Here is a 23,549-nt window from a genome sequence, read left to right as displayed (position 1 = left end):
GCTTCTTATCCTCTTTCTCTGTCTCTACCTTCTCCTCCTTTTGGGATTCAGATTCAGACTCCCCTTCAGACTCAGATTTTGTACCCATCTTCTACACCCACACTACTTCCTCTTTGTGTCTTCTTTGTTCAACTCCTTTGCTTTATTTTGAAGGTTCTTTTGCACCTCTTTACAGGTATATAACAATTTATTGAAGTCTTTTTTAAAGGCCAAACTTCGATACGGGAAAGGATCCCTATCCTTTGCAGCATCAATGAGGTCTGAGGCCTGGCATAAGAAAGCATTCAGTTTCCTTAGATTCATCTTTACCTCTAGTTTCAGGGTCTTGTCTTCTTCCATATTTATTGATATAGACTCTCTTTCAGTTATGAACAAAGCTTGAAACTTGAGCACCTCATTAATTTCCCCCTGTTCGATATCAATGAATTTAAAGTCCATCCGTGTTGCAGACTCCATGATTTTTGCAACTTCTTCATTAGCTCTAGGGAAACATGCATAATCATTCACAACATCATCCAAAAGTTTCCACCAGGCTTTATTAAGAGCAGCTGGTCTTATATCATCCATTGACTCTTTTATCACTACCAAAGCATCAGCAACGTTGTACTGTTGCCATGTTCCTCTCAAAGTAGGACAAGGGTTTTTTTCAATACAGTCAACAAAGTGGTCAAACATACGCTTGGTGTAATACCTCCTGAATGCTTCAATTATACCCTGATCCAAGGGCTGAAGACACCTAGTGCCTTCCAGGGGGAGAAACACAGTATCAACATTAAGATGAGCAACGAAAAATGAGTCTGGGCGACTGGGACCTCTGTCCAAAATTAGCAACACTCTGAACTCAAGATTTTTTTTCTATTAAATAACTCCCAGCCTGATGAATAAAACAATTATGAAACCAATCCAAAAAGAGGGCAGCAGTTTGGGGTGTGAACTCCAGAATACAGGAAGGCGGTTTTTATCTTTTTCCAAAAGACATGTGGGATTAGGGTCTTTACAAAGCAGCAATGGTTTTATCATTTGGTCACTGGCGGCACTGGCACCAAAAAATGAGGGAAATCCTGTCCTTAGCTTCCTCTAAGCTTTCCGGATTTTGGTCTCTTTCCCTAAAAGTACGTGGAGGCATGCACTGCCAAAACTGGCTCATCTCCTCGGCATCGAAGACCCGTTGAGGCACATAGCTCTGATCAGCCTCTGGAGTTGTTTGGACATACTTGGATGCCGACTGGGCAGTCAGCGCTTCTTCCCCGCCCATCGACCTCGAATTTCGCAGACTGTGGCGATTTCTAAACTTCTCAAACCATCCCTTGCTCCCATGAAACTTATCCGGGCTGCCCTTCCCAGTCGTTTCCACCCGCTGCTTGTAAATGCGTTTGGCCTGGCTGCAGACGGCCTTCAGCGTCGGAGGCCGCCCCGCTATGGTCTGGGCCTCCACCCAAAAAGGTTAACTCCGTCTCCATCTTCTCGATGTTTACGTGCCGGGGAATGCACCGCACCTTGGAGCGGAGAGGCGACACAGTCTCCATGCCGGCCCTGATGGCCTTCGCGTTTCTCCTAATGGTGCGCACGGTCTATTCGTTGACGCCCAACAGGGGCCCCACGTGGGTTTTACTCACGCCTTCTTCCAGCTTCTCGCGAATTTTCATCTTGGCTTCCAGAGGTATGACCCTCCACCTCCTCTGGATTCGTGTCTGGCCAGGGAGCAATATGCCCAATCGCCTCGGCTCCGCCTGGGGTGGCCTCGGCCGCCGCCCCCACCGCAGCCGACAGCCTGTGGCTTTGGGGCCCAGAGGCCGCCCGCGAGGCCATTTAAGCTTCTGTGGGTCCTCATCGTCACCACTCCGCTTGCCGGGCATTTGACGCGCCTTCGCTCTGGAAGGGAAATACGCAAGGCGACCGGAAAGTCAGCCTGCGGGACCCACCGAGCGGCGCCCACGATGACGCCCGGCCGCCACCCCGCAACCACCGGCAACAGTTGGCTCGGCCCTTGACGGCCCCTGTCTCGCGAGGCTTGGCGGCCCCCCAGGCGCTCGCGCTGCCCGCCGGCCCCATATCGCTATTGGCGCGGCCGGGGCAGCTTGCGGCGGCGGCCGAAAGCCCGGGAAGGGAGGCTGCGCCCCGCAGATCTCGCGAGGCTCGGAGAGGCGCGCCGCGAGCCGGGAGTGTGCGGCCGCGGGAGCCCCCGCGGGAGGTGCACGATGGCGGCCCAGGCGCTGGCGCTGCTGAGGGAGGTGTCGCGGCTGGAAGCGCCCCTGGAGGAGCTGCGCGCGCTTCAGTCGGTGCTGCAGACCGTGCCGCTCAGCGAGCTCCGCGAGCAAGCGGCGGAACTGCGCCTCGGCCCGCTTTTCTCCCTGCTCAACGAGAACCATCGGTGAGGCGACCCCAATGGAGGTCGAGGAGACGAGGGTGGCTGGGAGGAGGGGACGGCTTTCCCCGGTCGCGGGGAGGCTTAAAACTCGCTGACACTTTAGCGGAAAGGACCCTGGGCCGGGAGGCCAGACACAGGGCTCAAGCCCAGCCTGTGAGGTGTGCCCGCTTCACTGCCTCATCCTTGAAATAGGAATTGGAGAGGGAAAGCGCGGTTGCTCACCGAGAAAGAGGCGCCGCAATATTCGCGTACAGGTTGGCGACGTTTGTCGTCTTAAGAGGGCCTGTCCTGGCACTTTGGCAAGATCCATCAACATTTTAAATTTGCGTTGTCTTTTGATCCATAGGCAGTGAACACGCAGGCATGCTCGCACTCAAAATGTACTGTATGTATAAGGATAGTCGTAACAGAAGTGACAGCAAAAAACTAGCAACAACCTGAATGTCCATTAAAAGGGAATCGTAAATAAATTGTGCTACATTGCTATATCACCCTGTGCCGCTATTAGAAAAACTAAGGTAGATCTATATATGGGGACGTGGGAAAAACTCTAATATATGTTGTTGAACGGAAAAAGAAAATTGTAGGAGTTTATGATCCCATTATATGTAATGTTTTTAAGTCCCCCCCCCCCCCCCCCCCCGGCTAGTATGGCATTGAGAATATCTGAAAGGTACAGCAGAAACTATTAATATAAAAGTGGGATTTCGGATGGCAACTTTTTTCATTTTAGGCCCATCTGTAGTGTTTGATTAAAAAGCACTTTGCGGTTGATCGTTTGATAATTTAAAAACCGTTGAACAATGTTTGGGATCCAGAAATGTAAAAGTGACAAGGTAATAAAGTCGCTGGATCAACACTGGATGATTCCAGGGGGCTTTCTTGGCTGTAACTTTCTGAGATTCCTCCCTTTTTTTAATACATGTTCCCCTTCATGCAGTCCATTAGTTAACATTGTTCAGTTCTGCCTATGAAATCTCTTCTTTTCTGTCCTGTTTAATTTAGGCCCTCGTCTTCGCCCTCTTGCTAGGTCTGGTGCATTAGTCTGACTTCTCACTACGTTTAAGCTTCCTTTGCCAGCGTGCCCTTCCCATACTGCAACCACAGTGAACTTCTTGGATCATTTGACTCATATTTTTTGCATGGTCTCCCATTGTCTGCAGTATAGAATCATGGCTTCTTTTTCTGGCATTTGGGCCCTTACCTTGTATTTCCATCCTCCTTTTCCCAGCCTCGTCTTTTCCCTCCGTTCCTCTACAGGTACTTCATCTGCTTCAGCTACCGTGTGGCACCATTTACTTTCCCTTGAGCATGACTTGGCACTTTCCTGTGTACATGCCAGTCCTTCTAATGAAATGCCCTCCCTCCGTCCAAATTCTGTCCATTCTTTAAAGCCCAGGTCAAGTGCCATCTCCTCCAAAATGTTTTACTCGGCCACTCCAGTTTCAAGCGACTGGTCCTCAGATCTCCTGAGAGATATTATCATTATTTCTGTTAATGGTACTTGCCACTGTTGCGTTATATTATAGTTCTTTATGTGGTTATTTCTAGTTTGAAAATTCTTTAAAGGCAGGGGCCATACTTTGTTCATCTCTACGTCCCTCTTAGGATGCAGCACATAGTATAATATACGCTGCATAAAAGATTAGATTCATAAATTTTCAAGAGGCCACTTTATATCATGGATCAGGAAAATTTCAAAAGTCCTACCATAAGTTAACGCCAGAGATACAGTAGGAGCTGAAATGAATGGGAGTTTGTAGAATGAGGTCCATGGAGGACGTGTTTTACCAAATGAAGGAGCCGTGCCGTAGGAGACAATTTGAGTGGAAATTGGCAGACAGGGTAATTCAGAATGGGGTACATAGTAGATACCAATTGCAATTTGTGGGAATAATTCTTCTGCAGATAGTAGATGGGCAGTCTTGAGATCTATTTCTATTATCCTGCCTCAACTACCCAGGTTCCTATATATTGGTTTAGAATCTGATCTAATAGATACAAATCTAGAATCTTGACGAGAGTTTTTATGAGAGAAAGTAAGTTCTAAGACTACTGCTTTACAACGTGGAGACTGTAAATTATTAACTCTTTGGCTTTTTGGTATAAAGGACCACATGTGGCCTGAAATTTGTGCACTATACAGTTTAACCTATGGCTGCTTTAAAAAGCGGGGGTGGGGGGGGCACCTGGGTGGCTCAGTCTGTTAAGTGTCCGACTTCAGCTCAGGTCACGATCTCACAGTCCATGAGTTCTAGCCCCGCATTGGGCTCTGTGCTGACAGTTCGGAGCCTGGAGCCTGCTTCAGATTCTGTCTCCATCTCTCTGCCCCTGCTCTCTCTCTCTTTCTCTGTCTCTCTCTCAAATATTAAAAAAAATTTTTTTAAGCTTTATTGAGATATAATTTACGTAAAATAAACTGCACATAATGAAATATACAATTTGACAGGTATCAACTTATGTCTATACCCATGAAACCATCACCACAATCAAGATAGCAAAGCTATCTCTGAGCCCCAGAAGTTTCCTTGTGCCTCTTTGTTGAATCCCTTTTCACCTCAGCCAGGCAACCACCGATCTCTATAGATGAGTTTGCCTTTTTTTTAAGAGTTCTATACAAATGGAATCCTACAGTATGCACTCGGGCTTCTTTCACTCATCATTTTATTTTTTTCAATATAAACAAAATTTATTCAGTAACAGAAAATTGCTTCTGTGCAGTTTCTCGTGTACTATGTTTTTTTTTCAATTTTTTTTTTTTAACGTTTATTTTTGAGACAGAGGGAGACAGAGCATGAACGGGGAGGGTCAGAGAGAGGGAGACACAGAATCTGAAACAGGCTCCAGGCTCTGAGCTGTCAGCACAGAGCCTGACGCGGGGCTCGAACTCACGGACCGCGAGATCATGACCTGAGCCGAAGTCGGACGCTTAACCGACTGAGCCACCCAGACGCCCCAACGTGTACTATGTTTTAACATAAAGGGGATATTTTACAATTATAAGCATCTGGTGACAGATTCATAGCTGTTAGTGACAGCAGAAGCTTCTAAATTAGTGTCCCGTTTTTTGAGTTTACTAATTTTTCTTAAACAAAGTAATTATGATTGTTTAAAGCCACGGTCCTAACAGACCCATATGAGGAAAGCATACTGTCTGAAAAGAATATAAAATAAAATGTAAAATAAAAAGTATTTAGAATTATTTCATAAACAGAATTATTTGATTTGTTATTTCTTCTGAGAAAATTATCTTTGTGGGGAGCCTGGGTGGCTTAGTCAGTTAAGCGTTCAGCTTTGGCTCAGGTCATGATCTCATGGTTCGTGAGTTCAAGCCCTGTGTCGGGCTCTCTGCTGTCATTGCGGAGCCTGCTTCGGATCCTCTGTCTCCTTCTCTCTGTGTCCCTCCCCCGCTCATGTGCACACTCTCTCTCTCAAAAACACACATGAAAGGGGCGCCTGGGTGGCTCAGTCGGTTAAGCAGCCGACTTCGGCTCAGGTCATGATCTCGTGGTCTGTGAGTTCAAGCCCCGCGTCAGGCTCTGTGCTGACAGCTCAGAGCCTGGAGCCTGTTTCAGATTCTGTGTCTCCCTTTCTCTGCCCCTCCCCCGTTCATGCTCTGTCTCTCTCTGTCTCAAAAATAAATAAACGTTAAAAAAAAAATTTTTTTTTAAAAGTTTAAAAAAAAACACATGAAAAAAATTCACTCCTCGTTTTAAACTTTATGTGGTGTGGGTGAATACTTCATTCCTTTTTATTGCTGAGTAGTAGTCCCTTGTATGAATGTACCACAGTTTGATTATATTACAAATTACACTACTGTGAACATTTGTGACAAGTCTTTACGTAGACAAATTCTTTCTTTTCTCTTTGAGTTAATACCTAGGAGTGAAATGGATGGCTCATATGATAGGTGTATGTTTAACTTTTTAACAAGCTGCCTGTTTTCCCAAATGATTGTACCATTTTACATTCCCATTAGCACCGTATGAGAGTGGATTATAGGCCTAAATATAAAACCTAAAAAACTATAAAACTTCTGGAAGAAAACCTAGGAAAGAATTTCCGTGACCTTGGGTTGATGAAAGATTTCTTTGATGTGACACCAGAAGCATGATCCATAGAAGGAAAAATTGATAAATTGGACTTAATCAAAATTAAATACTCTGCTCTTCAAAGGTCACAGTTAAGAGTGAAAAGGCAAATTACAAATGGAGAAGAATCTTAGTGAAGAATATATAACAAGGAAAGAATCCATCTTAAAAAAATGGGCAAAGTATTTGAACAAGAAGATATATGGATGGCAAATAAGCACATGAAAAGATACCCAACGTCATTAGTCACTAGGGAAATGCAAATTAAAATTACAATAACAGGGGCTCCTGGGTGGCACAGTCGGTTGAGCATCTGACTTCGGCTCAGGTCATGATCTGACAGCTCGTGAGTTCGAGCCCCGCGTCCGGCGCTGTGCTGACAGCTTGGAGCCTAGAGCCTGCTTCGGATTCTGTGTCTCCCTCTCTCTCTGCCCCTACCCCACTCTCATTCTGTCTCTGTCTCTCTCAAAAATAAATAAGCATTAAAAAAATAATACATAAAATTACAATAACAGAGGCAATTCAAGTATCTATCAGCAGATAAATGGATAGACAAAGTGTGGTATATACATACCATGGAGTATTATTCGGCCTTAAAAAGGAAGGAACTCCTGACAGACTACCACATGGAGGAAACTTGAAGGCATCATGCTAGGTGAAATAAGCCAGTCACAGAAGGACAAATGCTAGGATTCCACTTAGATGAGGCACCTAGGGTAGTCACACTCACTGAGATGGAGAGTAGAATGGTGGTTGCTAGGGGCTCAGGGAAGGGGAGAAAGGGAAGTTTATGGTTTTTTTTTTTTTAATTTTTTTTCATTTATTTATTTTTGAGAAACAGAGTGAGACAAAGCGTGAGCGGGGGAGGGGCAGAGAGAGAAAGAGACACAGAATCTGAAGCAGGCTCCAGGCTCTGAGCAAGCGGTCAGCACAGAGCCAATGCGGGCCTCGAACCCACAAACTCTGAGATCATGACCTGAGCCGAAGTCGGACGCTCAACTGACTGAGCCACCCAGGCGCCCCCCGGGAAGTTTGTGTTTAATAGATACAGAGTTCCCATTGGGAAGATGAAAAAGTTGTGGAGATAGATACTAGTGATGGTTGCACAACGTGAATGAACCTTAGTGCACAGAACTATACATTAAGAAATGGATAGGAGTGCCTGGATGGCTCAGTCAGTTCAGCGTCCAACTTTGGCTCAGGTCATGATCTCACGGCTCGTGGGTTTGAGCCCCGTGTAAGGCTCTCCACTGGCAGCTCGGAGCCTGCTTTGGATTCTGCATCTCCCTCTCTCTCTGCCCCTCCCCCCTTGTGCGCGCGTGCGTGCGCGCTCTCTCTCTCTCTCTCTCTCTCTCTCTCTCCCTCCCTCTCTCCCAAAAATAAATACATAAACATTTTTTTAAATGGTTAAAATGGTAAATTTCATGGTATATATGGTCACGGTTTTTAAAAAAGGAAAAGTGGGGTGCCTGAGTGGCTCAGTCAGTTAAGCGTCAGACTTCGGCTCAGGTCATGATCTCATGGTTCACGGGTTCCAGTGCCACATCGGGCTCTGTGCTGACAGCTCGGAGCCTGAAGCCTGCTTCATAGATTCTGTCTCCCTCTCCCTCTGGCCCTCCCCCTCTCATACTCTGTCTCTCTCTCTCTCTCAAAAATAAATTAAAAGAAAAAAAAAAAACGTTAAAAAAATAAGGAAAAGAAACCCATAACCATTAACAGTCACTCTCCATTCCTCTTCTCTGCCCCTGCCCCAGCCCCTGGCCACCGGGAATCTGCTTTCTGTCTTTATGGATTTGTCTGTTCTGGACAATGATATAAATGGAATCATCATCAAAAGGAAGCCTTTTCTGTTCTGGCTTCTTTCACTTAGCATAGTATTTCCAAACTTTATCCATGTTGTATAATATTCCACTGTATGGATAAAATTATTTATCCACTCATTAATTTATGGACATTTGGGGTGTTCCTATTGCTATGAACATTCACGTACAAATTTTTGTGTGGACGTATGGTCTCAATTATCTTGGGTATAAACATTCTTAATTATTTCCTTAGGTCCAGTTATACAAAATGCAATCCCTAGGTTATAAGAAATTTGTTTATTTTTAAAGCTTTTGTTATGTATTGCTTAATCGACTTCTAGAAAGGTTGTATTGGTTTAATTGTATACTCCTATTAGCAGTACATGAGTGCCTATGGTACTGCCCATTAAGAGAAAAGGAAGTATTCTTTTTTTTATTTTTTTATTTTTTTATGTTTATTCATTTTTGAAAGACAGAGAGAGACAGAGCACAAGCAGGGGTGGGACAGAGAGAGAGGGGGACACAGAATCTGAAGCAGGCTCCAGGCTCTGACCTGTCAGTCAGCACAGAGCCCTACGCGGGGCTCGAACTCACCAACGGTGAGATCATGACCTGAGCCGAAGCTGGATGCTCAACCGACTGAGCCACCCAGGTGCCCCGAAAAGGAAGTCATTCTTAAAACACCTTTTATATCTACAACTAGTAGTCATCAAGTTGTGATTAATTTACCTCTTTAATTGCTCCTGAATCTCTTCCCTCTTCTCCATCCCCCCTGCTACTCCCCTGTTTCACTTCTTCATCACCTGCCTTCTGACTGAAAAATTCTTTCTCTAACTTATACAGAGTGATTTCCTCAAGTCAGATCTCATCATGTTACTTCTTGGCTTAAAACCCCTTGATGACTTGCCATTGCCTTGTGCAAAGAGTCTGAATTCTGTAGCATGACAAAAAATGGCCTATCAGAATCTGGCTTCTGTGCATCTTTCTTATTTCATTTCTTGCCATTCATCCTTCCCCTTTTACCTTCTTCCCGCTCCTCTCCCATTCTTATCCCAGTCATATGGAGCTTCTTATACTTCCTTGAATGTATAACCCTATCTCTGTCCTCTGTGCCTTTTATGTTGTCCCTCTACCTAGAACACCTTTGTCCTCCTAGATAATTCCCACTTTTTTTTTAAATTAAGCTCAGGTATTACCCCTTGGGGAGGCCTCCCTGAACCCTGTGTTCTTTTTTGAGCTCCCACGGCTTCCTACCCTAACCTATAGCATTTGTCCACCTGGATTATAGTTGCTTTTCTGTTTTTCTGTGTTTTCCGTTAGACTATGCTCATTGAGTCTAGAGTATATATATTATCCTTCTTTGTAGCCCCAGCGCAAGCATGGCACATAATAGATACTTAGTAAATCTTTAATAAATTAGTAGAAGCTAGTGTTTTAAAGGGAGGTCTGTGTGTAAGTGATCCTCATTGAGCCAGTCTTCAGATATTAATAGGTTGTTACTTCCTACCTTGCAGGGCACAAACTAATGAGATCTGTGATGTCTCCTTTAGGGAACAGACCACTTTGTGTGTATCCATTCTGGAGAGATTGCTCCAAGCTGTGGAGCCAGTTCACGTGGCCCGGAACCTCAGGGTTGACCTTCAGAGGGGACTGACTCACTCCAATGATTCCGTAAAAATTCTCACTCTGTCCCAGGTATGAAATTTTACTAGCACATAATAAAGGAGCTGACATTTACTGACCACCTGCTCTGGACCAGGCTGTACGCTGGGTGCCAAAGACAGAAGGATGAAGAAAATATGATCTCTCTCTGTCCCTAAGAAGTGTCTATTCTAGTGTGCATGGCTAACTAACCAGGAGGAATAAGCTAAAGTAAGAAGTTCTACCAAGTATTATCTGAAATAGTCATTCATCAAATACTGACTGATCCTTTTAATGCCAGGCATTGTACCGTATACTCTTAAAGCTACCAAGATAAATAAAGCCTATTTCTTTCCTTCAAAGAACTCCTAGTCTAGAGAAGGTATTGCCATGTTAGGTCTTATTATAGTGGCATGAAAAAGTACTGTTGTGAAGGTCACTAAACCAAGAAATTGAGACAGTAACTCCTGTCACCCAGATAACCAAAATACCCTACTATTTGGGAAAAGAGCTGCTGCTGAGGATTATCTTGTTGAGATGTTAGGACCCGAGCAGTTACTTACCCAGTAGGTTTTCAAGTACTGTTTTTTCTTTTCTCCTCTAGAAGTGTTAATTCAACAAAAAGGCGGAAAGTAATTGATTTTTCTTTGACCATTTATGTGCCAGACACTGTAATACATGCTTTTCCTATTTAGTCTCATTTAATCTTCATAACAATCCTACAATTAACTATTCTCATTTTATAGATAAGAAATTAGGTTCAAAGAAGTTAATTTGCTAGTTGATGGAACTAGCATTTGTATTGTTTTCTCTCACTGAAATGTCTCAACTCTTTATCTACCATTTATTTTTTTTTTCTTTCTTTTCAATAATGTGACTATACCCATAAGTGTGTTCAGCTTTAATGAATTTGGGTCATTTGGAATTTTTAATGGCTTGTCTTAATACCTGTAATCTGTAACCCCTAAAATAACAGCACACTAAGGGAATTTCTGATTACTTTTTTATTTCAGGTCGGAAGAATTGTTGAAAATTCTGAGGCTGTTACTGAGATTCTAAATAATGCTGAATTACTAAAACAAATTGTTTATTGTATTGGTGGAGACAATCTGTCTGTAGCTAAAGCGGTGAGTCACCTAGAACCATCAGCTTAAACATGCACCGTATCCTGAAAAACAAAGAAAGACCTTCTGGACTGAGAGGTGAAAGCTGAGTACGGATGATTTGTATAGTTGTTTTCACAACCTCATGTAGATGGTATCAGATACGTAAAAAATGTTGAACAAATACCAGTAAACCCTTTCCTTTTTTCTAGACTAAGCATATCTAAATTATCCGTCATAAAGCTTGTATTAGGTTGCTTGATAAGGAAAAAAAAATGTACATAATCTGTTTTCTATAGGCAATACTATGTGTCTTTTTCAGTTTTAAATAACGATAGCTAAAACATAGCGAATGGTCATTGGGGAAGATGCGTTCCATACACCGATTTCACATCGATATCATGAAGTAGATACTAATATTCTGCATGTTTATGACTTAAGAGATGTTTTCTTTCCTTATAAGGCCATTAAATCCCTGTCAAGAATATCATTAACCCAGGCTGGACTGGAGGCTTTGTTTGAAAGCAATCTGCTGGATGATTTGAAAAGGGTAATGAAAACAAATGACGTTGTTCGGTACAGAGTGTATGAGGTAAGACTAAAAGCATACTTCCTGATGCCTACAATTCAGAATGCACTAGAGCTTCCACTGGAAGGCAAGATAGCTTGTTTACTGTGCATTTACTGAGTATGTAGTCTGTGTTAGGCTCTGTATTTGACGCTGGAGATGTGGGGGTGAGCTCCCAGCCTAGTGTGTGAAACAGTCATGTGAAAAATATTTACAGTACACTATATTAACTACTATAATAGAGTAGATAACATTAAAACTAGACTTTGAAATCGTTACAGTAGGTCGATGAAGAAATGGCTCTTATTTGCACCCACTTTGTGCTTAGTATGGTGCTAAATCTCCACATATATTGTCTTTGACTTTTACAGTAAACCACATACGTTATTACTGTTAACCTCACTGCTGATGGAATAGCTGACCCAGACCACACAGTTAATAGGCTGCATATTCAAAATGAACCCTTGACTGTCTAATTCCCTGTTCAAAACACTTTCTTACTTTGCGTGTCTTAACACCATCCTAACCCGGTTTCCCTTCTGCCTCTCTAGCTGTTTCATCTTAGTCTCCTGGCTCATTATCCTCAATTGAACTTTCAATTGTTGGAAGTTCATAAAAGTAAATTCCCAAACCCTGTTCTCACTGTATATTCATGTCCAGGCGATTTTGTTCATCTTATGATTTCAGTTCCTATCTGAATGAGATGACTCCGTAAACCAACCCAGACCTCGCTTCCTTTTTCTTTTAAGTTTATTTATTTATTTTGAGAGAGAGAGCGCAAGAGTGAGTGAGCGAGCAAAATTGGGGAGGGGGAGAGGGAGAGGGAGAATCCGAAGCAGGTTCCCCATTCAGCACAGAGCCCAACACAGGGTTCGAACCCATGAACCACGAGATCATGACTTGAGCCAAAACCAAAAGTCAGATGCTCAACTGACTAAGCTACCCAGGTGCCCACCCCCAGACCTCTCTTCTTAACTCAGACCCTCACGTTCAGCTGCTTACTCAGTGTTCCCCCTTTGGACCTAGGTATTCTAGGCCCCTCACACTCATGCTCCAACCAAACTCCTAAGCTTCTTAACCCAGCCCATTCTCCAATAAAAAAACAACAGCAACAAATTAGCCCTGTGTCACAGTCAGCATGGTTGGGTATTAGAACTTGAGCTTATTCTCTGTGAGACCCTATTTTCCCTGCCACATATCCATTAGGTCATCGTATTGTGCCGGTTTTACTCACATCCATGTGCTGGTCTTCCTTGGTATAATCACCACCGCCCTAGTCTAAGCTACCAGTATCTCACACCTGGACTACTGTTGTATTTGCATCTCACCTGGTCTCATCCATTTTTGGCACCACTGGTCTATTTTCAGACGCAGTCAGGATGATCTTCTAAAAATTCAAATCTAGGGCCACCTGGGTGGCTCAGTCGGTTAAGCAACTGACTTCGGCTCAGGTCATGATCTCACAGTTTGTGAGTTCAAGCCCTGTGTCGGGCTCTGTGCTGACAGCTCAGAGCCTGGGGCCTGTTTCAGATTCTGTGTCTCCCTCTCTCTTTGCCCGTCCCCCACTCGCACTCTGTCTCTCTCTCTCTCTCTCTCTCTCCCTCAAAAATAAATAAATATTTTTAAAATATTTTAAAAGTAAGTAAATAATAAATAAAAATTCAAATCTGGTTCTATCATTCCTCTGCTGAAAACCCTTCAGTGCCCTATATCTCTCAGTAAGCCCTCAGGACATACTTGTGGAATGAGTAAGTAAATGACTGATAGAATGTATGAATGGAATGATTTTTAGCAATCTTATCGCCCATTCAGGCTTTTGTACCCTGATTTATGGATTGATGATTTAAGGGAGAGAAAAAAAAAAAGCACAGCTACAACCAGACATAATGGAGTATTTCTGTGCCAAAACAATTTCTCACAGGTTCAATGAGATTTTTCCAGTCGTGGAGACAAATAATGGATTTTTTAAAAAAATTCAGTTATATAAAGTACCTAGTCCTGTGTTTAATTTAAAATGAGATCTAACAGGTTTGGGCTGTTTTGACCTTTCAGCTTTTTCTGTTTTTTTCTTCCAGTTAATTGTGGAGATTTCTTCTGTGTCACCAGAATCTTTAAACTACTGTACCACCAGTGGATTGGTAACCCAGCTTCTCAGAGAGCTGACTGGGGAGGATGTGCTGGTCAGGTGTGTTGACTGAGAGAGTTCTTAAAGCAAAATGTCTTCTTTGAGAGGTCCGGGGAGCAGCTTTGGGACTTAGGGCAATCTTCCCTATTAGAACCTGGACCTGGGTTACAATCTCTTGACCACTGTCCTAAAGAAGGGGCCTTTAGAAAAAGCTCAGGTTATTCGTGACAATATACTAAAACTTAGCAGAGCCACCCATGACAATCTACTTTAGGTTAACTGTGTTCCCTGTCCTTGGACATGTGTACTTTTGCAGTCACATGATAACTGCCATTTTGTATTACTTAATATGTTATCTTACACATTTTTGGTTTTGTTAAATAATAGTACTATGGCATGATGGAAGAAACATGGGCTTTTGAAAATGAGCAAGACTTAGGCTTGCATGCATTTCTGCCACTTATTAGCTTTTGACCTTGAACAGATTATTGTAACCTTTCTACACCTCCATTTCCTCTTCTGTCAAATGGAACAGTAACAGCTCTAAAGAAGATATGACGATTGGAGCGCCTGGGTGGCTCAGTCAGCTAAGCGTCTGACTTCAGCTCAGGTCATGATCTTGCGGTTGACGAGTTTGAGACCCACATCGGGCTCTGTGCTGACAGCTCAGAGTCTGGAGCCTGCTTTTGGATTCTGTGTCTCCCTCTCTATCTCTGCTCCTCCCCCACTCGCACTCCATGTGTGTCTCTCTCTCTCAAGAATAAATAAAAACATCAAAAAAAAGAAAAAAGAAGATAATGGGGATTAAATGAATTGGCCAAAGAGACCAATACATTGGGTGACATAGGTCCTTAAAGAAATATTAATTCTAGTCTCTTCACTCCCAGCCCTCTACTCCCTAAGTCCTATTTAATCTCTGCCAATGTTACCTTGTTGATATTCCACAGTTTACTAATACATCCTCACTGTTGAACACTTGGTTTGCTTCAAGTATTTTGCTATTTTTGTGCACACAGGTTTTTGTTTTCCTTACGTGATTTTCTGAATTTTTTTTTAATGTTTATTATTTTTGAGAGAGAGCACAAGCAGGGAAGGGGCAGAGAGAGAGGGAGACAGAGAATCCAAAGCAGTCTCCAGGCTCCGAGCTGTTAGCACAGAGTGTGACACAGGACTCAAACCCATGAGCCATGAGATCATGACCAGAGTCAAAGTCATACACTAAACTGACTGAGCCACCCAGGCGCCCCTCCTTATGTGATTTTCTGATTGTTATGTTTTTTAAATGTGACTGAATTTGTTCAACTCATATGTATAAATCAGTCACGAGTTACACTGTTTAAAGCATTTGAGTTACATTGTTTCAAAGCATTCCTAATAAGGAAATTAATTTTTAAGAATTTTTTTAGCCTTATATCAAATTTTGTAACGTAGAAAAAAAACCCTGCAAATCATCTGTTAAAATACCTTAAGGTCAACTATAAAAATACTTTTAAAAAATTATTTGTGGAAATTTGATCACAGGTACCTATTACATGATACCAAGAATTTTTATCAATTTTTAAAATATGAGGACATGGCATTATAATTGTGTAAGGAACTGTTCATACTTTTTAAAGGTGCATACTGAAGTATGCAGGGATAAATGGCAAGTTGACTAGAATTTGATTTAAAATAATTCAGCAAAATAAAAATTAAAAAAAAATCTTTTAAGAAGTTCCTCTATTTTAGTGGAAACAATAATGGGCCTCAAGTCAAAAGTCAAAATTTAAACTCTGCCTTGTAGTGACAATGTGATTCTGGACAAATCACTGTAGCTTTCTCATTCTTGTGGCCCCATCTGAAAAGTAGCCAGGATTACTTTTAGATTAAAATAATTAAGTAATACATCCTATGAAAGCAATTTATAAACTATGTTAATCGTATGCAAAATTTTGGCATTTTAGAGCCACCTGTGTAGAAATGGTGACATCACTGGCGTATACTCAACATGGACGACAGTACCTTTCTCAAGAAGGAGTAATTGATCAGATTTCTAATATAATTGTTGGGGCAGATTCAGACCCTTTCTCTAGCTTCTATCTGCCAGGTAAGAAATACTGATTTCTGTGAAAATAATGGTGCATATTTTGTATCTGAGTTATCTCTGACAAGAGAGGCCAGAGATTATTTTCTGTAGAGCAGATCCCTGTACATTTTTTTTTTAATTCTTTTTAATGTTTATTTATTTTTGACAGAGCACATGCATGCGCATGAGCGGGGGAGGGGCAGAGAGAGAAGGAGACACAGAATCCGAAGCAGGCTCCAGGCTCTGAGCTGTCAGCACAGAGTACAGTGCGGGGCTTGAACCCACGAGCTGTGAGATCATGACCTGAACTGAAGTTGGATCCCTAACTGACTGAGCGACCCAGGCGCCCCTAGAGCAGGTCCCTTTAGATGATACCCATAGCCCCTTGATGAGGTGGAATATATTGCCCTGGGAGCCATGTATTGTTGAATCTGATTTTCTGGAAATACCATTGCTGTTTTGAGTATTAGGATAGTTTCCTTTGAACCTCAGTCAAAAGCAACATAAATTAAAATGCTATTAATGGGACGACTGGGTGGCTCAGTTGGTTAAGTGACTGACTTCGCTCAGGTCATGATCTCACAGTCCGTGGGTTCGAGCCCCACATCATGCTCTGTGCTGATGGCTCAGAGCCTGGAGCCTGCTTCAGATTCTGTGTCTCCCTCTCTCTCTCTGCCCCTCCCCTGCTTGCACTCTGTTTCTCTCTCAAAAATAAATAAACATTTAAAAAAAAACTTTTTTAATACTACTAATGACACAGTATATTTCACAAATTCATCAAATCTCTGTCGGAATCTTTAATATAGGATCTACTCTAGCCATTCTGTTGTAGGACATGGTTAATTAGTTTTCCTTGAGCACTTGCAGAAATTGGAAATTTATTCCTTCCTTAAGTAGCCTAGCTTACTTCATTGATGAGCATCTCTGTTTAAAAATTTCCTGGGGTGGGACACATGGTTGGCTCAGTAGTCTGACTGGCTCAGGTCATGATCTCGTGGTTCATGGGTTCGAGCCCTGTGTCAGGCTCTGTGCTGACAGCATGGAGCCTGGAGCCTGCTTCAGATTCTGTGTCTCCCTCTCTCTGCCCCTCCTGTGCTCATGCTCTGCCTCTCTCTCTCAAAAATAAACATTAAAAAAAATTTTTTTTTTTTAAATTTGTTCCTAATACTCCGAACTTGCCTTCCTCTAATTTATATCCAGTCGTCCTTGTTCTTTGCTCTTCCTCTTGTGTATGGCAGTGCTTCAGTATTTGAGCCCAGCTCCATTGACACCCTGGGGTTTCTGTTCTCAGGACCACATATCACAGGTCCTTCGGTATCTCCTAATGGTCTGATTTCTAGGTAATAGAGTACAGTGCATAACCATTCTCCCCTTCCTGGCCTGTAGTTTATTACTGTCCGTATGAAAACATAGGGCCCACATTTTATGTGTCCTTCCTTCTCTATTAATGTATATTCTTGTAGGGCACATGGGTGGCTCAGTCGGTTAAATGTCCTAATCTTGATCTTGGCTTAGGTCATGATCTCATGGTTAGTGAGACTGAGCCCTGTGTTGGGCTCTGAGCAGACAACACAGAGCCTGTTTGGGATTCTCTCTTTCCTCGCTCTCTTCCCTCCCCCACTCCGGTGCTCGTGCACTCTCTCAAAAATAATTAACATTTTTAAAAAAACGTATATTTTGGGGTGCCTGGGTGGCTCAGTCGGTTAAGTGTCCGACTTCGGCTCAGGTCATGATCTCACGGTCCGTGAGTTTGAGCCCCGCGTTGGGCTCTATGCTGACCGCTCAGAGCCTGGAGTCTGTTTCAGATTCTGTGTCTCCCTCTCTCTCTGATCCTCCCCTGTTCATGCTCTGTCTCTCTCTGTCTCAAAAATAAATAAACTTTAAAAAAAATTTTTTTTAAAAATAAAAATAAAAAACATATATTTTTGGACATTTCTTCAGGGTTTGTGAAGTTTTTTGGAAACCTGGCTATCATGGATAGTCCTCAACAGATCTGTGAGCGTTATCCTGTCTTTGTGGAAAAAGTCTTTGAAATGACAGAAAGTCAGGACCCCACCATGATTGGCGTAGCAGTGGACACAATCGGAATCCTGGGATCCAATGTTGAAGGAAAACAAGTTTTACAAAAAACAGGTTGGTATGACTTATTTGGGTTTTCTTTAGGGATATCTTTGTTTTTGTCAACAATTCAATATATAAGCTCACTTGCTGGTGCAATAACTACATTGTAGAAACTATTCTTACAGATGGCAGTCTTTTTATTGTGACCTTGAACACATCCCTAGAAATTCTTACAATTATTACTGAATTTTTATTTGTTTATTTTTTACCAGGCTAGAGCAAGTACTGTGCCCCTTCTACACCTTCTTTGATAGTGTTCAAGGTCCAGAGACCATGGGCTATACTCCAAAAGACCTGGATTCATGTTCCAGTTCCAACACTGACTTAGCTTTTTTTTTTTTTTTTTAATATAATTTATTGACAAATTGGTTTCTTGAACTTCATGCCCTCACTTCATTACTTGAGGTCTTATTTTCTTCATTCATAAAAAGGATAAACAATCTCGGGATTGTGAATATTTAATAAAAACACACATTTGTTTTATATTTGTAATGTTCAGGAAGAAAAAGAAACAAAAATTTGTTATCAATTTTATGTTAAGAATGATACTTTTAAGGCATATCTGTGAGGAATTATTTATTTATTTATTTAATCTTTATGGAATCTATTTATTTTTTTACATATAATTTATTGTCAAGTTAGATAACATACAGTGTATACAGTGTGCTCTTGGCTTTGGGAGTAGATTCCCATCATTCATTGCTTACAAACATCTGTGAGTAATTTAAAGGACTGTGAATTCTATATGAAAACTAATATGGGCACAGTTAAAACCCTTACAGAGTATATGTTAATGTGCTACTGTCTATCACAATTGGTATCCTTATTAATATACTTTTCTAAGTGCTTTTGTGTATGATATGTAATCCTTATACAGTCCTGCAAAGAACATATTATGCATTCTCATTTTACAGATAAGGTAGCTGAAACTCAGAGAAGTTAACATTTTTTTAGATGATATAGACTGTGGATTTGCTACTCAAATCCAGGTCCTTTAATTCCAAATTCTCTACACTTTGTCTTTTGTATACGCTGCATTGCATCTGAATGTATGTTTTTGGCCTGTTACTTGGTCTCTGACTACGTGGGGGTTTTTTTGTTGTTTTTTTTTTTCTATTGTTTTTTTTTTCTCTTTAATTTATTTTGAGAGAGAGCATGGGAGGGGCAGAGAAGGAGAATCCCAAGCAGGCTCCACACTGTCAGCACAGAGCCTGATGCAGTTCTTGAGCTCACAAACCATGAGATCATGACCTGAGCCAAAGTCAGATGCTTGCCTGACTGAGCCACCCAGGCACCCCATCTGACTACATGTTTAATTTTGTGTTGGTTTAGGTTGGTAGAGGTCATAGTATATGAAAGCATACTTTAAAAAAATCTCATTGTTGGGGTGCCTGGGTGGCTCAGTCGGTTGGGCGGCCGGCTACAGCTCAGGTCATGATCTCATGGTCTGTGGGTTCGAGCCCCACATCGGGCTTTGTCCTGAGTGCTCAGAGCCTGGAGCCTACTTCGGATTCTGTGTCTCCCTCTCTCTCTGCCCCTTCCCTGCTTGCTCTCTCTCTCTCTCTTTCTCTCTCTCTCTCTCAAAAATGATAAACAATAAAAAAATTTCTTTTAAAGTTTTAAAAAAATCTCATTGTTCACTTCACACTCATTAGGATGGCTATAATGACAGAAAAATGACAAAAATAAATAAAAAGTGTTGACAAGGATGTAGAGAAATTCCCATATTTGGTGGCTATGTAAAATGGTACAGCTGCTGTGGAAAACATTATGGTGGTTCCTCAAAAAATTATACATAGAATTACCATATGACCCAGCAAACATGCTTCTAGATATACATGCAAAAGGATTGAAAGAAGGGACTCAAAAGATATTTGTGCACCTGTATTCATTACATTATTTACGATAGCCAAAAAAAGTAGAAACAATTCAAATGTTCATTGATGGATGAATAGATAGACAAAATGTGATATATACATACAATGAAATATCCAGCCTTAAAAGGGAAATGAAATTCTTGGGGTGTCTGGGTGGCTCATTTGGTTAAGCGTCTGACTTCAGCTCAGGTCATGATCTTGCGGTTCGTGAGTTCGAGCCTGGCATCAAGCTCTGTGCTGACAGCTCAGAGCCTGGAGCCTCCTTCAGAGTCTGTGTCTCCCTCTCCCTCTCTGCCCTTCCCCCCGCCCTCTCTCTCACAAATAAATAAACATGAAAAAAAATTCTATAAAAAAAAGGAAATGAAATTCTCATCCATGCTGTAACATGCAGAGACCTTGAAGACATTATGGCAAGCGCAATAAGCCAGACTCAAAAAGACAAATATTACATGACTCTATTTATATGAGGTTCTTACAGTAGTCACATATACAGAGACAAAGTAAAATACTGGTTATCAGGGGATGGACATAGACGACATGGAGAGTTACTGCTTAATGAGTACAGAGTTTCCGTTTGAGATGAAGAAAACGTTCTGGAGACAGATAGTGATGATGGTTGCACAACAATAATGAATATACTTAATGTCACAGAGCTATATACTTAAAAATGGTTAAAATGATAAATTTTATGTATATTTTACCACCATAAAAAATATTTTATTATCTTTCAAAGGAACTCGCTTTGAACGCTTGCTCATGAAAATAGGATATCAAGCAAAGAATGCCTCAACAGAGCTCAAAATTAGGTGTTTGGATGCAATTTCGTCTATTTTTTATATACCAGTAAGTACATTGGGAAATTAATGAAGGATAGTGGGATATGTTTGGGACGATAAATCTATAGAAGTCAACATAATCCTGGTTAACTTAATATAGATGGTATTCAACTTTTAGTAAAAGAAGATAATCCTCACTATGTTACTAGTGACATTTTTTTAGTTAAAGTGGAATCATCCAGTATTAGAACTGGAGAGAGGGGGCGCCCGGGTGGCTCAGTCAGTTAAGTGTCCAACTTTGATTCAGGTCATGATTCACGGTTGGAGGGTTTGAGCCCCGCATTGGGCCCTGTGCTGACAGCTCAGAGCCTGGAGCCTCCTTCGGATTCTGTCTCCCTCTCTCTTTCTGCCCCTCCCCTGCTCATGGTCTGTCTTTCTCTCTCTCAAAACTAAATAAACATTAAAAAAAAAATTTTTTTTTTTTAAAGAACTGGAGAGAGGACGCTAGAGATTGCCTAATCAACCCTATCAGAAAAACAAAACAAAACAAAACTGAGGAAGTCTGGAGCTGGATTTGGGAAAGAGTGCTCTGGATTTAGCAGAGATCACATAGCAAACTAATGACAAAGTGCCATCAGAATCCAGGTTTCCTGACTTCCAAAGGCTTGAGAGTTTTCATTTCTGTCATGTAGCCTGAGCAGCAGACTGATGACCTCCTGAGGATGACAGAATCCTGGTTTTCTTCTTTATCTCGGGACCCGCTGGAGCTCTTCCGTGGCATCAGTAATCAGCCCTTCCCTGAACTGCACTGTGCTGCCTTAAAAGTGTTCACGGTAGGCACCCTTGTCTTTTTCACCAGTCCTTCTGGGAAGAGGCTAGTTCAACACATGAGTACTTATGATGAGCTAGTGCCTCTGCCCTACCTTGGGGATACGCAAATGTGTAGTTTCTGCCCTCTATTAGTGTAGACTAATGGGGGAGACATGTGTAAACAGATTGGTTCAGCTCAAGATCTTAGGTGTTGTGGCAAAGGTTTGAACAGGATTCCACAGGATCATAGAATCAATTCCAGATTCCTTATCTGACATCAAACAAGCCTTCTGTTGACCCAGCCCTAGTCTTCTTCCTGAGCCTTATTTCCCGCCATTCCCCTTCTGGCACCCAATGCTCTGGTGATACCAAACTGCTTACTTTATCTCTCTGGACTTTTACGTGCCCTCTACATTCAGCGCTGTTTCCCAACTTTGCTTGTTAACCTCTTACTCATTCTTGAAGGACTAGCTCAGGTATCTCTTCAGCAAGCTTTGCCCAAACCCACAACGTTGAGTTAAGCAGTGTCAGCTCTCGTAAAAGTTGCTTATTCATTATTTTAAAATTTGGAAAAGATTGCAAAGTAGAAACTTTTAAAATCACTTAAAATCAGACCTATTTTGTATATCTCCTTTTAATATTAGTGTTAGTGTCAGTTTTTATTTATTTACCTTTTTTTGGTAAAATATTTCAGACATCGGTAATACTTTCCTATCTCTGTCATTCCCCCCTTTCTTCCTCGCTCACTGTAATCACTGTCATGAATTCGGGGTTTACAAGCCTATACATGATTTTATACTTTTACTACATATGTGTGTATCTTTAAACAAATTACAGTATTTTGCATATTAAATTTTGTAAACAGTATCATGCTGTTTATATCATTCTGCACTTTGCTGTTTTCTTCAACATTTCTGTTTGTAGGGGTTGTCTGTGTTAAAAGTGGCAATTAGAAAGTCATTATTTCATTGTATAGCCACAGTGAATCATTCTCCTATCAATGAAGATTTCAGAGGTTCTCTGTAACAAATGGTTCTATAATGAACGTTCTGAAAATGTCATCCTGTGCACAAGCGTGAGAGTTTTTTCAGGATAGTCTTTTCTTCTCTGGTATTTGTTTTTATTTTTCCACTGTTGTGATTATGCCATGAGTATAATTTGGATCTACTTTTTTCATATCATAGATTTACCTATTCTTTATAAAAACTATTTTTAATGTTTATTTAATTTTCTCTTGCTATATACTAAAATTTACTCACCGATCCCCCACTATTAAGCATTTATATTATAATTTTCACACTATGATAACCATCTTTATGTACAAAGATTTAATATGTAGATTTAGATTTAATTAATATTTAGATTTATTTATTTAATTAAATATTTAATTAAAATTTAGATTAATATTTAATATTTAGATTATTTTCTTAAGATTTCTAGGAGAGAATTTTCTTAGGCAAAAAGTAACATTTTTAAGGTTCATGTGGCCAAAATTTTTTGTAAGGATTGTGCTATCCAAGTAACACATTTCACTTCTTAAGGCTCAGAGGAGTTGTGTTCTTTCTACCTTCTATTTCAGGCCATCGCAAATCAACCCTGGGCTCAGAAACTAATGTATAATAGTCCAGGGTTTGTGGAATATGTGATGGACCGGTCTGTGGAGCACGACAAAGCTTCAAAGGATGCCAAATATGAACTGGTTAAAGCACTTGCCAATTCCAAGACAGTTGCGGAAATCTTTGGGAACCCAAATTATTTGAGGCTCAGAACTTACCTGAGTGAAGGTCCGTACTATGTGAAACCTATTTCCACAACAGCTGTGGAAGGAGCTGAATGATTTCTTCTAGAAGGTAGACCATTTTTTGACCAAAACTTCTCCTAAGGCATTTGACTTCACCAATGTTTTACAAAACAGAGACTTCCCTTCTCCCAGAATTAATCATGGAGTATCTAATGTAACTTTATCACATGCATTTGTAGTGTTTCTACATTGAAATACAGTGTGGAACCAGGAAAGCAGGCAAACTTGATCATAATTGCATCAGGTGTTTTTCAGATTTCTTTGACTGCCTTAATCTTTCCAAGAAGATGGAAGTTTTGTTCTCAGAAAATTTTCATGGACTTACCCCATTTTATTTAAAATTGTGCTTCAAATAGAATTATGGAACCAACTTGGTTCTGAATTCTCTTCACCACCTTTTT

At 41.3% G+C, this 23,549-nt stretch overlaps 1 protein-coding gene across 1 annotated transcript; it reads left to right on the top strand.

Moving 5' to 3' along the window:
- The first annotated feature begins 1,908 nt into the window (after positions 1-1,908).
- Positions 1,909-23,549, top strand: PSMD5 (proteasome 26S subunit, non-ATPase 5). The gene is made up of 10 exons (XM_042912018.1): positions 1,909-2,371; positions 9,812-9,956; positions 10,916-11,029; positions 11,469-11,597; positions 13,649-13,758; positions 15,642-15,784; positions 17,705-17,896; positions 20,495-20,604; positions 21,230-21,370; positions 22,927-23,549. The coding sequence occupies exons 1-10, from the start codon at positions 2,199-2,201 to the stop codon at positions 23,182-23,184; spliced, it is 1,515 nt and encodes a 504-aa protein (XP_042767952.1). The 5' UTR covers positions 1,909-2,198; the 3' UTR covers positions 23,185-23,549.

This window comes from Panthera leo, chromosome D4, assembly GCF_018350215.1.
Source record: "Panthera leo isolate Ple1 chromosome D4, P.leo_Ple1_pat1.1, whole genome shotgun sequence".
In the NCBI taxonomy this organism is placed as follows: Eukaryota; Metazoa; Chordata; class Mammalia; order Carnivora; family Felidae; genus Panthera; species Panthera leo.
Note: the sequence above shows the minus strand (reverse complement) of the source record. Positions and strands in the feature narration are given on the sequence as shown.